The following is a 15,273-nucleotide window of genomic DNA, read 5'->3' as shown; positions in this document are numbered from 1 at the left end:
CTTATGTTGCTTCACCACACCTGTGTGGTTTTATCCACGTTTAATTTGATAATGGATAATGTCAAAGTACGCCTAGGAACAAAATATCGCAAACCTGATACACTGATTTACATAACGAATATGACTATTCCATGGCAGATTTCTATCATAAGTGGTAACATCAACCGCTTGGATTTCCTCTCCAGCTACGTCCAGTTTACCATTTAATACCTCTTTCTACTTATCAAAATGGAATACGGTTTCATTGAATTGAGTTTTTTTTTTAGCAATGCAACAATTTTTCTGTGTGTTGTTCATTACTTCATCCTCATTAATTTTGCCCTGGTGAGCTGGAAAAGAATGAATTATATTAGAATATTCGGCAAACAGCCGCAAATTGAAGTAATCAGTTAATGAGTGCAGATCAATTATATAGATAAAAACAGAGTTGGCCCTAGTAACGATCCTTGTGGAACACCACATCTTATCTTATATCTTATGGATAACGTTTAACCACGTTGAACAATCTAGATCTGTTACTAAGATAGTCCTTAAACCATAAAAAAGATTAAACTCGATTGCCGTGATTAGAGAGTTTTGCTAGTAGTATATTTAGATTAATGGTGTCAAAATTGCTTTCATGAAATCGATGAATATGCCTAGAGTGAATCTCACTTCTTCGTTCTTGTAAAAGCAAGCAAGTAAATAATATTGATGCAGCGAAGCATATTACAAGAGGGTAAACGTTTCCTCACTAATGGGTATCACTACTTGTCGAAACTTCTGGAGCGGGTAGCCTTCTCTAGATTGTATGATCACCTACAGGAGAATGATCTACTTGACAATCACCAGTCAGCTTACCGTGCAAATCACAGTGTTGAGACCCTGCTCGTCAACCTGACCAACAACATCCTGACAGAAATGGATGTTGGTAGGATCACAGCAGTCGTGTTATTAGACCTGTCTTCAGCATTTGATACTGTGGACCATCGTATTCTTGTCAATGTATTGTCATCAATTGGAATTCGTGACCACGCACTTGAATGGTTCATGTCCTATTTGGATGAACGGCAGCAATTGGTATGTGTAAATCATGAAAGATCTGATCCTGTCAAGCTCAGTTGTGGCGTCCCGCAGGGGTCAGTCGGGGGGCCGTTGCTGTTTTCCTTGTACATCACTAGGCTCAAGCAAGTTTTACAGCAGCATGATGTCAAGTATCACTGCTATGCAGATGACATCCAGATCTACGCATCGTTCCTTCCCAATCAAAATGACGGAAGTCGGACTGTCAAACTACTCGAAGCTTGCGTCAAAGATGTGCAAACTTGGATGAACTCGAACTCACTCAAACTGAATGATAGTAAAACTGAACTAATTTTATTGGGTTCCAAATCAAATCTTGCTAAGATACAGTCGTTCAATATATCCATATCAGATTCTGTAATTAGTCCTTCCTCGCAATGTCGTAACCTTGGTGTCATGTTAAACTCGTCTATGTCATTGTCAACTCATGTTTCTAGTATTTGTAAGTCAGTCAGATATCAACTAAGAAATCTAGGTTTTATTAGGAAATACTTAAGTCGTTCAACCACAGAGAAACTTGTACATGCTCTTATTTCATCACGCTTAGATTTCTGTAATTCTATTCTCTATCTACTCCCTAACACACAACTTTCTCGACTTCAGAAACTGCAAAATACTGCTGCACGTATTGTCACACTTTCTTCTCGTAGAACCCACATCCCCCCATTCTCAAAACTCTTCACTGGCTCCCGGTATGTGACCGAATCATTTTTAAGTTGTTGTTGTTAGTTTTCCATTCATTGTATGACTCTGCTCCTTCCTACAATATCAAGTTGATTGTTAAGTATAAGCCTACAAGACGTCTTCGTTCATCTCAATCCTCCTTATTAGTTGTCCCTAAGACGCGCAGTTCCTGGGGGGATAGAGCTTTTTCTCATTCTGGTCCGTCCCTTTGGAATAAGCTGCCACTTAGTATTCGTAATTTAACTACCCTTCATGCCTTCAAAGTTGCTCTAAAAACCCATCTCTTTCTAAACAGTGCTATTTAATCATGTCAATGTAGCGTAATAATTTGTGTTGTTTTAGTTTACTTTATTTTAGTTAAGAATGTTATATTTTTGTGATAGTAATACATGTATGTACAGCGCCATGAGCGTCAGAGCCTGGCGGATACCGGCGCTATATAAATATCCATATTATTATTATTTATTATTAATGTACTTTGATTGATTGTAAGATTTTATTGACTCTATCGACCCCCTCTCGGGGTATGAGAGTACAAACATATTTACAACATAGTATCAATATAACAATAGTATAACAATGATGAACATGTGATAACATGAAAATTGATAACATAATAAGATAATATGAACAAAGAAAAACATGTGATAATATGAACAGTGATAAACATGTGATAATGTGAACAATAATAAACATGTGATAATATGAACAATGATAAACATGTGATAATATGAACAAATGAACATATTTACAAATCGAGGCGAACTGGGCAATTCACCCTCCTACCACTACGAGTGTGCCCAACAACATTGCTTATTTGTGAGTTATCATTTACAGTATTACCATCTACCCTTGACTCTGTTGAAAAATATGACATAATGATTCTACAAAAATTGGCTAATTTCTTCAGCTGGCAAGCGTGAGCTGTATTACAAACCTATCCATGTGCAATGCACTTGGTCTTAAGCTACTACCACACAAGTTATTTGGTATATAGATATTTCTCTTATTTTGAAAGAATGGACATACAAAAATGTAATGCAATTCATCACCAATATATGTTGGTGTACAGAGTGAGCATTGCACATCATCTACGACATTTGCATCAAATCTACCTTTATTCACTGGTAATCTATGTGTTCTGCATCTAAATTTACTTAAAATTATTGCTTCCTTCTGACATAATATCTGCAGGTATTTTTCACAAACCAACTCATTCTTAAACATCCTATAGTTCGTGCAAATACGATTTGACCAGGTAGCTGCGCTCCATTCCTGAATAGACATGTCAGAAAGCCCGGTTTTCATAGTATTCATAATCCAGGCAGCATTATATCCTTCTCCTTGAGCTCGCCAGACGTTTCCAAGTCCTGCATAGTCAAAACTGTTTGCAAGAAACTCAACCCATTGTGACTTTATATTAACTCAACTTTGTCCTTCACTTTACAACTGCAACAGAAACTTAAAGAGAATCAATGAATACTTTGATTGCTTCCCTTTATCTAGTCTAACCCAATATTCAATCATTCTACACTTAATTTTATCGAGTATTTTACCACGTCCAGTTTCACCATAAACCATGCAGTCAGGTGTGCACTTATTTACAAACAATATCGTTCTTAAACAAATTCTTTGGAAAACTTTAAGTTGATCTATACACTCATAGCCCCAGACCTCAGCACCATATAATAGAATTGGCAAAACTAAGTGATCAAATAAATGACAGTGTGTATCAACAGATAAATGCAACCTTTTGCCTTTACTAACATACTATACATTGCCTTTCGAGCTTGTGTGACCTGTTTAGCAATTGCTTTTTTAAAGTTACCATTATAATTAAACGTCACTCCTAAATATACAAAGTCATAAACAACTTCCAGTACACCACCATCATCAACGAATTCTGGAATTCTTCTAACTTTCCCACGTGAAAAAACAACAATTTTCGTTTTGCTGGCATTAACAGTTAAGTGCCAAGTATCACAATAATCTGTATAATAATAAGTATCATAATAATGTACTTATAATTGACTAAGGTTTTGGCAATATTGGGTGGTAATAATTTACCCAACAAACATATATTTGGTCAATTTTATAGGCCTGAATTGTTCTAATATTTCAACCCGACGCTGGATTTAAACTTTTGTCAAAAAAGTGGTCTACAAAAAAAAATTGGGCTAAGATCTCAGTTTTCTTTCAAACATGATTTTAGACCCTGGATAGGACTTAACTGAATTAGGAGAATACGGACCTTATAGTATACCTTTAATTATTATGTTTCGAGCAAATCTAATGATTTGGTTTGTTAAAACCAAATGACAGGTAGTTGGTAGATTACAACAACCATATAGGGCTATGTTCATAGGTTGTATGAATAACGAGCAATAGACCCTGGATTTAAGGGTGATATGGAACAGATTGAGTTTGTTCCCTAATCACTGGTTTCCGTGTCATCATCTTCCATTTGATCCTTCCGAGGATCAGCTGACTTTGTTCTCTCAAACGCATATTTTTCACAGAGCTCTTGGCAATCTCCACGATTCATACGTTCGAACGCCTTACACAAGTCCCCAAGGTCCTGAATCTTCTTTTGACTCTCTGCAAGTACGAGTAGTTCTTCAGTCGGATTCTTGCACTGCTCCAGTGATTGTATGTAGTCTTGAAGTTCAAGCTGATTGGCAAGACCCCTCCAGTCATCAAAAACTGGGCTTTCTCTGTTCAACCGGCAACGCAGCTCATGCTGTAGCATAGGAGGTACTATGGATACAATTGGAACAGGGGCAACAGTATTTCTTTGAGAATTATTCACTTGGGAATTATTGATGACTTTGATATTGTTGACGTTGATATAGACGTTTCCAGGACGCTGGTGCATATTTCGATCTGCTGAAAGTCCTGGAACCAATTCTTGGACAATGTTTGCCACAATTGCTGGTGGGGCTCCCATTGTCCTCTTTGCTGCAGGCTCTACCGGATGGACGGGCACTGTCGATGATGTCGGAGCTTAAAACAAAACGAACAAAAAGATGATATGACGTAAAGCAATTACATACTTCAAATTTCCAAAGAGCATGTAAAGGAAATATTAAGCGGATATCACAATATGCTCTTCTAAAGGACTTTAAAGGGAGTTCTGTTGCAGATGGCGCTACACAAAATAATTTTGTTGTGAGATAATGAAAAACTGAGTGTCAAATTTGAAAGAAAATACAATTTAAATGACAAAATCATCTTTGTTCGATCAAATTCGGTTCAGAGACTGCTGAAATATTCATAAATATAACGATTTCTAATATTTGTGTGGCCACCACAAATATTAGATAATTTGAAAAAGCCGTTGAAAAAACGAAATAGCACCTTTTACGTCGTATTACAGCCAATGCCGATGTTGGCTGTTTTGTTGGCATATTCGTGTTGGTCATATAACGCACAACCAGCCGGCCCATTAATGTTTTCGTTAAATTAAATAATTAATTAACGGTGACCGTATTTGTTTGAAAGTGGAGCTGAATTGGTATGATATTATTGGCTAAATTTCACACATTTTGGTGTCTAAAATTACCTTCATAGCAATTTAAGGTTCTAAAAGGGCACTAGAAATGTCATAAGAATAAGAGCAACAACGATGCACATTGAAAGCATCTGCGGTCTGAAAACATAACTCAAGTATCCCTTTAAATAGTATAACCCCGGTTATGTTCTAGCAACCGTTTCAGGTACCATACCCACTTATTACACATTGGTTTAGTGTAGCATATATAGATTAATGTTTTGCCAAAGGGTTTCGTTATATCAGTAACTATTTATCTTAAAGTTTCGATTGATTGAGGAGATAGGATTAATTTTTGGGAGATACAATTGACTTTTTTGTTGCAGAGCCAAGAACACGACTTACCTTTCAGCTCCTCACCAATAGCTCCTGTCTCTGTTACTTGGTAGGCATGTTCACATGGCGGTGACTCTATCGATGGTGGAATCAACGGCCTAGGTCTTGTAAAGACATCAGTATGACTACTTCCGTCTGAAATAAAGCAACGTAAACAAAAGTTTTAGAAAACGATTAAACCAGACTCCGACCATGCAGTGCTGTAAAGAACTCTGACTGATCCGTTATCTTTCGCATGTTGACCCTTGAATTATATTGTATTCATTTGGTTTAGTGACATGATTGAGATAAAATCATGGAACATGTAGCGAATATTGTTCAATTGAAAGAGTAAATATTATACGGTTTAGAAAAACATTGATAATACATTACAGGATATTTAAAACAAAGGCCAATTACAAGAATATAGGCTGCAGTAGCGGTTCTATAGCCCCCCCCCCCTCAAAAATACATGTATAAATGATTGCTAGAAGACCCCATCCCCTGCGCCCTCCAAAAAATAACTTAATATTTATACATGTATTCCTCCAGAACCGTTCCTGACAGGACATATAGTCTTACCCTTTGTGTCTGCAGGCTGAGGTGATGTTGAACCTATCGTTTCAAGATGATGCTCGCTTCTTGTCTGCTCTTCGTGGAGCTGATGTGCTGAAAATGCAATGTTCAATCAAAATCAAATCAGAATCGAATCAGAATAGCACAAATATAATGTTATTTTTTCGATTTTGTTCAAATCGTCTCTTTACAATGAGGAGATTTTTTCATATGCAACAAGCTCGCCGACATCCCTTTTAAAACGTGTTAATTTTATACACTACATTTTTCACTTGTACCCACGAAGGTTTTGTAAAACGATGCCCTGCACATCAAAAGGAAAAATAATATTAATATATATTTTTTAAATCTTACATTTGGATGTTCCCCGTCCAACATCAGTTGGTTCAGCTTTGCCTTTGGAAGATGCAGTTCCTGTCGGAGTTGATTTGGCAATTGGATTCTCATGCGGCACATCTGAATTGTGAATACATGATATCAACGTGATGAGAAACGATTAGTATAAAATAATAACTATTCCAAATTGGAGTCACTTGCCATGGTACTTTTGCTACACTAAATGAACTGTATAGCACTGCACGTAAACACAATATACATATATATGACATATATAAATATATATTGAATAAGGCAGACTAATGGAACATGGTTGCAACCCCCCCCCCCCCCCCCCCAACAAAAAGGGAAGTCATGCCCTTGATATTACCGCTGTACAGTACTTGGAAGGCGATACGCTTCGTGATTGTTTGCTTCAAGATGAGCGTGACAAGAACTCCGGATACCATTTGTTCACGTGGCTGAAGAGCGAACGGCATCCGATTGGTCGTCATGTCAAAGAAAGCACGTACTTCAAGTTCCTAGGAAAATCAGAGATAACCATCAATTAACATCCTACGAAGTTACAGAAATTGTGTCATGGTACATGCTAATTTAAATTTGATACCATGAATTCAATTGATTGATTTGATTTATTTACCAACAGCAATACATTTCATACAATAATTTACATATACAAGAAAAGAAACTATTGGTTGGTAAAAGGGGCCAGATAATAGCACATGTGCTAGTCGGGCCTAACCCCTATGGCCCATGTTTGAATAATTTTTTCTAAAATAATATTGTAACGAGAACCAAGTAACCTCATCAAGACCACGTATAAGCGCTTCAACACAGAAACAGCGTTTACATACATATACACTGTGGTCATGAAGGTGGAATATTACTTTTTAACCCAATTTGTGGAATAATTTTGACATTTATTCCTACTAGATGTAGATAATAGTATACATTCTCATGTCCTTAAGTCATAACTGACGGTAATGAGGATAAATGCCTCCCAAAAGGGCACTAATATAGCTGATCGACACGGTTTTGATCCACGGTTTTTGATCCACGGTTACGAGGCCATTGCTTTGCCACTGAATCATGACTGTACGCAGTCCACACAAAGGGGGCAGCCCACACAAAAACAAAACCCCAAAATGCAATCAATTCTCGTTAATTCATTGCATTTTCCCCGGTCCCTGACAGGAAAAATTCCTCTGCTCGGCCAAGCATTATGGTTCAAGGCATGGCCACACACAGGAAAATTTCCTGTTGGGGACCGGGGGAAAATGCAATAAATTATTGATGATTTATTGCATTTTCTTTGTTTTGTTTTTATTTGTGGGGGCTGCCCCCTTCCCTAGCCCCCGCTGCGTACAGTAGTGATTTAGTGGCAAAGCAATGGCCTCGTAACTGTGAGGCCCCAGGATCAAAACCGTGTCGATGTACTATATTAGTGCCCTTTTATGAGACATTAATCCTCATTAATGTCAGTTATGACTTAAGGACGTAGGTCCCCTGGTTGATAATAGTAGTACCATACACATGCTTTAGCAGTCACGCAAAACAAGCACTCGCCAATTATTATTCAATAACACATGAGAATGTATGCTATTATCTAGATCTATTAGGAATAAATAATTGTCGAAATCATTCCACCTTCATGACCAACAGTGTATAGAAACACAGTATACAAACGTAATTGCGGCTTGTCGCGTTTATCAACTCGAAATGAAATGATGGCCTTGTCTCTTCGCAGCAGATTTGCGCCGTTTGGACCAGGAACCACAAAGTTGCTCGGAGGTCAACTAGGGAGCGCTATGTTTTTATGTTCGATCGCCCCGCCGTGCTGGTGCATTAGGATACGGCCGCAATTTTTTCCCTTTTAAACAGGTTTGCTATTACTAATATTTCCGGTCTTCTGATTTGCTGATATATTTTACGTCTTTATCTACAATATTAAAGTTGTGGGTTCGAATCCTAGTAATTATTTTGTCATATTTTCCCTTTATAAATAATCAAAGTCTAATTGTTTGTAAACTATCTTTACAAGCTGCTAATGACGTAAAAATAAAACATATCAGTCAATCAGAAGACCGGAAATACAAACCTGTATGTTTGGGAAAAATCCGCTGCCCGGCCGCTGAGCAGGCTACTTGGCTTAAAGGGAGTGTGTCATGACGAGACTGTGTGTCTTTCCCGTGGCCCTACTCGGGGCCAATCGCCTAATACGATTACGGACGACGCGAACGCAGCATTCACGTGCAGTTGTCCAAAAAAAGACGTAGATGGCATTTTGCAGTATTTCCCATGATACACTTCCCTTAACTTGGTATCATGATTTTTGTTTGGTCTACATATTAAATGTGATTTATTGCATACATAGTCTCATTGTATTTCAATCAGGACCATGATAAAAACAGCTTTGCTGATAAAATTTATCCTGCAAAGTAATTTCATGCATTGGTCCGCCTAACGTGTTAATGGAAGCCACAGTGTACTAAAAGCATTACCACAAAATCCCATCTAGCGCTATCTGGGGTCAGCTGTAGCAGTATGGTCCCGTAACCAAAAAAGAGTGAAATACGTATTTCACAGTTCGGTGCCCGTAACTCGCTGAAATGATATCGCGTCTAGCCCTCTGTCTGCGAAGCGGAAACAAGGTATTGGATTACACAATGTTGGCAAATTGACCATGAGATGGCGCTGTGCAATGAACAGAACCAGAGCCATCTATATATGTGAAAAGATGGCTCTGAACAGAACGCTTAGGCAGAACGTTCATCAGTTCAGTGTCGCTTTAAGAAAGCTCTAGCCCGTGTCTTTGGTAATGTGACAATATATATATTACGCCCTGCTGTCTAAGAAACGGACGATTTGTTTGTCAGGATAATTTATTTCGGGGGAAACAATAGTATCAATTATATTGAGATTCTTACCTGTGTTGACACTTCGTCTTCGTTTTCCAGATGTCTGACAAGTAGGGGTCCTTGTCTCCAATATACACAGTACTGCTCACCAGGATAGGCTGCCTTGTACTCTTGTATAATATCCTGCAAAAGATTGAACATATGAATCAATATCAAACAAAATAATAGTGATAATAATTGGGGGGGGGGGAGACTAAAAATAGATTATGATAAGAAAACTTTGAGATAATGCTGTTCTTCCAGAGGGCACTGCAAGAACCTCCAGCAAATGCCAGAGGTTCTGGGACACCTACCCCCTGGGACAACTACCCCTAGGACAACTACCCCCTAGGGAAACCAACCCTCTAGGACAACTACCTCCCGGACAACTATCCTATGGGGTAATTGTCCGGGGGTAGGATAAGGTATTTGAATGATGCTCTAACGAAATTGGTTGCAAACTGAAAAAAATTGTTTCATGCATTGTACGTTAGCAGCCAAGGATGATGAACTTGATTTGACTTTGACGAAGTTAGATGCAAAATGATGAAATCGATTGGACAAAGTCTGAAAATGAATGACCAAATACGAAATTGACTATGAGATGTGCAAGATTGGAAAGTTTCGTGACGAAATGAGAAGGAAAAAAGATCATTACACATAACATGGACCAGAAATATACCGGACTGTTAATCCGTTACAAAATTACCTCTTTCATGCCGTAGAAGTCGTCTTTAATGACGAGCAAGATGGGGTTCATGACGTCTCTGGATATTGACACGGGAACGTATGGCGTACAGATGAGTCGTTTACCGATGAAGTATCTCTTGATTAAGGAGATAATCCACCATTCCGAGAAATGACCTAAGTACAGAGTAAGGTGATTCTTTGTGACTACACACCGAGCAGCTTTGTCAGAAGCAGGAACTATCCTTGAAAATTCATCAGACTCTGTCGACAACAACAACAAATAGGGGACCGTGTTAATTTTGTAAAGTGACTCTCACACTCTGCCGTGTAGGCCTACCGTGTGCCACCGTGCTCAAAAATGTATGCGGACGGTGGAGAACGGCGAGGGCACACGGTGGTTCGTTATCAAAGCGGGCAACACGTTAATAGGGCGTTGGCGCTTGTTTACACCCGGTGGGACCCGGCGAAAGTTTTGGGCATGTTCAAAACTTTGGCCGGCTGGCACCGGCCGCAAGTAAGCGGCAAGAGGACGGTGTTGAACGGTATGAGGACGGTATGAATACGTTATGAAAACGGTCACACTGTATGAACACGTTCACAACATGCTCATAACCCGTTACAGAACGGTGATGAAAAATGGAGAGCGGACTGACCGTTGCCGTTCAAATCGGGGTATTTATGGCAGTCGTGTCATGACGTCAGCAGTCCGGGGACTCGCTCACAGGACGCTCCGAGCGGTGAGGGGACGCTAAGTGACTGGTAGGTGGCTGCTACAAACCCGGTGCACACGTTCGAGACCCGGTATGGGCCCGGTATGGAAACGGCCAAAATTGTCAACAAAAGTCAATCTGGGCGGTGAAGACGGTAGAAGCACGTTCAACACCCGGCATGCGCCCGGTGAGAACGGTCAGAAGATGGCAACGAAACGGTGAAAAGATTAATTTTATGAATTTTTTTTGTTGCGGCCGGGGACAAGTTCGCTCAAAACCCAACGTTCTGGACTCTGTTTTTTTTTTTAATAGCCCGGCAGGTGGACGGTAGGCCTACACGGCAGAGTGTGAGAGCTCCATTACGCGGTAAACTGTCAACGCTCAGGGATTTAGTATAACAAAGAAAGGAAAGTATTTTGTGTAAGGTTCGCAGATTGACTGGGAAGCTTTGTTTGAGGGTCATTGTTTATTTATGAGCAATGTCGTTAAAAATGTCAACTGCTGTTTGGTGATTGGCTATTAACAAACAATTTCATGTATTAGATCATTCATAATCTTTGTTTGTTTAATTTCCACAATTTACCACGATCTTACCACAAGTTATTCAAACACAAAGACTGAAGAAAAAAAATAAAGTGAATTTCTATCCTAATAGAAGTTTATCAAGTAAAACTAAGTGAATACGAACATTCTGAAAGGAATATCATCATTGAAGTGAGGTCATATGAAAACAAGAATAGTAGGGAAGGATTAATTTTGTGTGAAGATCTCTGTCATAATTGTGATGGGTTCGTCGTGGCAGTCAAGGGCTCTCTGCACTGTCACAATAAGAGAAAGGAATTTATATGGAAATATTGGATATATGGTAATAGGAAGATCTTACCAGTTCTTCGGGTGTATAGCACAATTTCTGCCTTGTCTGGGTTGCTGAAAATAGCGCTATGCGAGACCCTGACTTCCACCGGAGTTTTAAACTGAAGACCAGGAGGGGATAGCTTGAGCCCAACTGAGATGATAACTTCGTCTTTTTCCAGGTTTAAGTCATGTGGAACGGTTGTCAATGCTTCTGCTGTGATATATTTGGCTCTGTCCACATCGTCTGGTGAAAGTGAAACCTTGATGCTGCACTCGTCGAGACTAATATTCATTGTCTCTTTTGTGTTGCTCATGAAGCGAGAAATGTCTTGTGGACTGGTACGATATGGATCGTATGTTCGGGAGTATGGGGGCATGAAGGCAGGGAAAGCCTTACCACGAAAGGTACTGCGGAGGTAGTCATAGTGGTCCTCTTCATTAGCCAGTTTCCCCGGGTCTGCACCTTTACTAACAAGGTATTTGACAATATCAAGATGACCATTGAATGATGCTTTATAAAGAGCTGTAACCCCATCCTTATCACCAATTTCAATGCCTGCTCCTTTGTTCACGATATACTCGACGACTTCAAGGTGGCCTTTTTGAGAAGCACAAGACAAGGGTGTCCTGCTTTTCTTGTCACATTTGTCAAGCTGTGCCCCTTTCATAACAAGGTATTTGACAATATCAAGATGACCATTGAATGATGCTATGTAAAGAGCCGTAAACCCATCTTTATCTCCAATTTCAATGTCTACTCCTTTGTTCACGATATACTCGACGACTTCAAGGTGGCCTTTTTGAGAAGCACAAGACAAGGGTGTCCTGCCTTTCTTGTCACATTTGTCAAGCTGTGCCCCTTTCATAACAAGGTATTTGACAATATCAAGATGACCATTGAATGATGCTATGTAAAGAGCTGTAACCCCATCTTTATCACCAATTTCAATGCCTGCTCCTTCGTTCACGATATACTCGACAACTTCAAGATGGCCTTCTTGAGAAGCACAAAACAAGGGTGTCCTTTCGCTTTTGTCACATTTGTCAAGCTGTGCCCCTTTCATAACAAGGTATTTGACAATATCAAGATGACCCTCCAATGATGCTCTGTGGAGAGCTGTAACTCCATCTTTATCACCAATTTCAATGCCTGCTCCTTCGTTCACGATATACTCGACAACTTCAAGATGGCCTTCTTGAGAAGCACAAAACAAGGGTATCCTTTCGCTTTTGTCACATTTGTCAAGCTGTGCCCCTTTCATAACAAGGTATTTGACAATATCAAGATGACCCTTGAATGATGCTCTGTGGAGAGCTGTAACCCCATATTTATCACCAATTTCAATGCCTGCTCCTTCGTTCACAAGAAACTCGACGACTTCAAGATGGCCTTCTGCGGAAGCCCAATACAAGGGTGTCCGGTCGTTTTTGTCACATTTGTCAAGCTGTGCCCCTTTCCTACCAAGGTATTTGACAATATCATGATGGCCATTGAATGATGCTATATGAAGAGCTGTAACCCCATCTTTATCACCAATTTCAATGTCTGCTCCTTTGTTCACGATATACTCGACGACTTCAAGACGGCCTTCTTGAGAAGCACAATACAAGGGTGTCCTGTCGTTCTTGTCACATTTGTCAAGCTGTGCCCCTTTCCTAACAAGGTATTTGACAATATCAAGATGACCATTGAATGATGCTATGTAAAGAGCCGTAAACCCATCTTTATCACCAATTTCAATGCCTGCTCCTTCGTTCACGATATACTCGACGACTTCAAGACGGCCTTCTTGAGAAGCACAATACAAGGGTGTCCTGTCGTTCTTGTCACATTTGTCAAGCTGTGCCCCTTTCCTAACAAGGTATTTGACAATATCAAGATGACCATTGAATGATGCTATGTAAAGAGCCGTAAACCCATCTTTATCACCAATTTCAATGCCTGCTCCATTGTTCACGATATACTCGACGACTTCAAGATGGCCTTCTTGAGAAGCACCAGACAAGGGTGTCCTGCCGTTTTTGTCCAATTTGTCAAGCTGTGCCCCTTTGCTAACAAGATATTTGACAATATCAACATGACCCTTGAATGATGCTCTGTGGAGAGCTGTAACCCCATATTTATCACCAATTTTAATGCCTGCTCCTTCGTTCACAAGAAACTGGACGACTTCAAGATGGCCTTCTGCGGAAGCCCAATACAAGGGTGTCCGGTCGTTTTTGTCACGTTTGTCAAGCTGTGCCCCTTTCCTACCAAGGTATTTGACAATATCAAGATGACCATTGAATGATGCTTTATGAAGAGCTGTAACCCCATCTTTATCACCAATTTCAATGTCTGCTCCTTTGTTCACGATATACTCGACGACTTCAAGGTGGCCTTTTTGAGAAGCACACGACAAGGGTGTCCTGCCTTTCTTGTCACATTTTTCAAGCTGTGCCCCTTTGCTAACAAGGTATTTGACAATATCAACATGACCCTTGAATGATGCTATTTGAAGAGCTGTAAACCCATCTTTGTCGCCAATTTTAATATCTGCTCCTTCGTCCACTAACAGCTCTACCACATGAAGATGGCCTTTCTTTGAGCATAAGTGAACCGATGTCTGTAGGTTAGCATCGACAACATTCACTTTTGCTCCATGATTTGTTAGGCATTTAACCGATTGCAAATGTCCGTTTTCCGCGGCAATGTGGAGGGGCGTCTTGCCAGACACATCCGAGCAGTTTACATCAACTCCTCCCGAATCCTCTGACTTGTCTTCGGAGTCGATTAATGATTGTATCTTCAGGACGTCTCCTTTTGCTGCTGCTGAAAACAGCGCCATGTTTAACGCAATTCACACCCACAACGTTTTTCTCTTGATGATAATATATCACCGTGCTCTCCAAACACCATGTGACTTATTGCAATGTAACATTGAACTACTGTGTAAAATAGCCCGTACCCTTTAGTAGTGATGATATTTGGTCTATTCTGAAGGAACATTCAAGCGTGATTGTATGAAAGCATTCTATGAATTGGACTTTGCATTCAGATCCGTATTCGGCTTTAGAAGTCTGCCTACATTACCGTACTGCGTATTGCCTTGCCATTTCTCTGTATCTTTTTTTGGGCCTGAAATATACCTGGTTTTAGATCTGCGAGATAGAAAAAGAACATGGCGGATCAATATTTCATTACGCCTCATCCATAACCAGTGCAAGGGTGACCTGCCCTTTCCCCCACGCACACAAACACACACACTCAGACACATCGAATACTAAGAAATATGAGAGAAAACAGGAAAAAGTTAAAATGACGAAAGGGACAGAGAAAGGAAAAAGAATACGATCTCTATCATCGCTTTTCTTTAACACTCTACGTGTGTAACGATGTAACCTGTTGATGTAGAGTACTCGTTTCATTTATATAGAATTTGCAGGATATAAACCAAATTTGTCAGTGTATCTCCATCAATAGTAAGCGTTATAAGATGCTTACAGAGTGCTAAGTATTTAGTCTCTTTCCATGCACATATGCACTTAATACTCGAGCCCTTTGCTCAAAATTTCAAAACTTTCATTATTCTCATATTGAATACATTCTCAGAATTTT

The 15,273-nt window shown here is 39.7% G+C and overlaps 2 protein-coding genes across 2 annotated transcripts; both read right to left on the bottom strand.

The window, feature by feature from the left end:
* Window positions 1–4,177: 4,177 nt before the first annotated feature.
* LOC105442884 lies at window positions 4,178–12,333 on the bottom strand. The gene is made up of 8 exons (XM_030987375.1): window positions 11,704–12,333; window positions 10,130–10,371; window positions 9,451–9,564; window positions 6,894–7,044; window positions 6,542–6,643; window positions 6,194–6,280; window positions 5,642–5,767; window positions 4,178–4,749 (listed from the first exon to the last, which is right to left on the bottom strand). The coding sequence occupies exons 1-8, from the start codon at window positions 12,050–12,052 to the stop codon at window positions 4,178–4,180; spliced, it is 1,743 nt and encodes a 580-aa protein (XP_030843235.1). The 5' UTR covers window positions 12,053–12,333.
* Window positions 12,334–13,035: 702 nt separating this feature from the next.
* On the bottom strand, window positions 13,036–14,568 carry LOC755788 (protein TANC1-like). Its single transcript, XM_030987373.1, has 2 exons — window positions 13,733–14,568; window positions 13,036–13,068 (listed from the first exon to the last, which is right to left on the bottom strand). The coding sequence occupies exons 1-2, from the start codon at window positions 14,501–14,503 to the stop codon at window positions 13,036–13,038; spliced, it is 804 nt and encodes a 267-aa protein (XP_030843233.1). The 5' UTR covers window positions 14,504–14,568.
* Between the last annotated feature and the right edge of the window lie 705 nt (window positions 14,569–15,273).

This window comes from Strongylocentrotus purpuratus, unplaced genomic scaffold (genome assembly GCF_000002235.5).
Source record: "Strongylocentrotus purpuratus isolate Spur 01 unplaced genomic scaffold, Spur_5.0 spur5_scaffold_16, whole genome shotgun sequence".
Classification (NCBI taxonomy): domain Eukaryota; kingdom Metazoa; phylum Echinodermata; class Echinoidea; order Camarodonta; family Strongylocentrotidae; genus Strongylocentrotus; species Strongylocentrotus purpuratus.
This window is presented reverse-complemented; position numbering and strand designations above follow the sequence as displayed.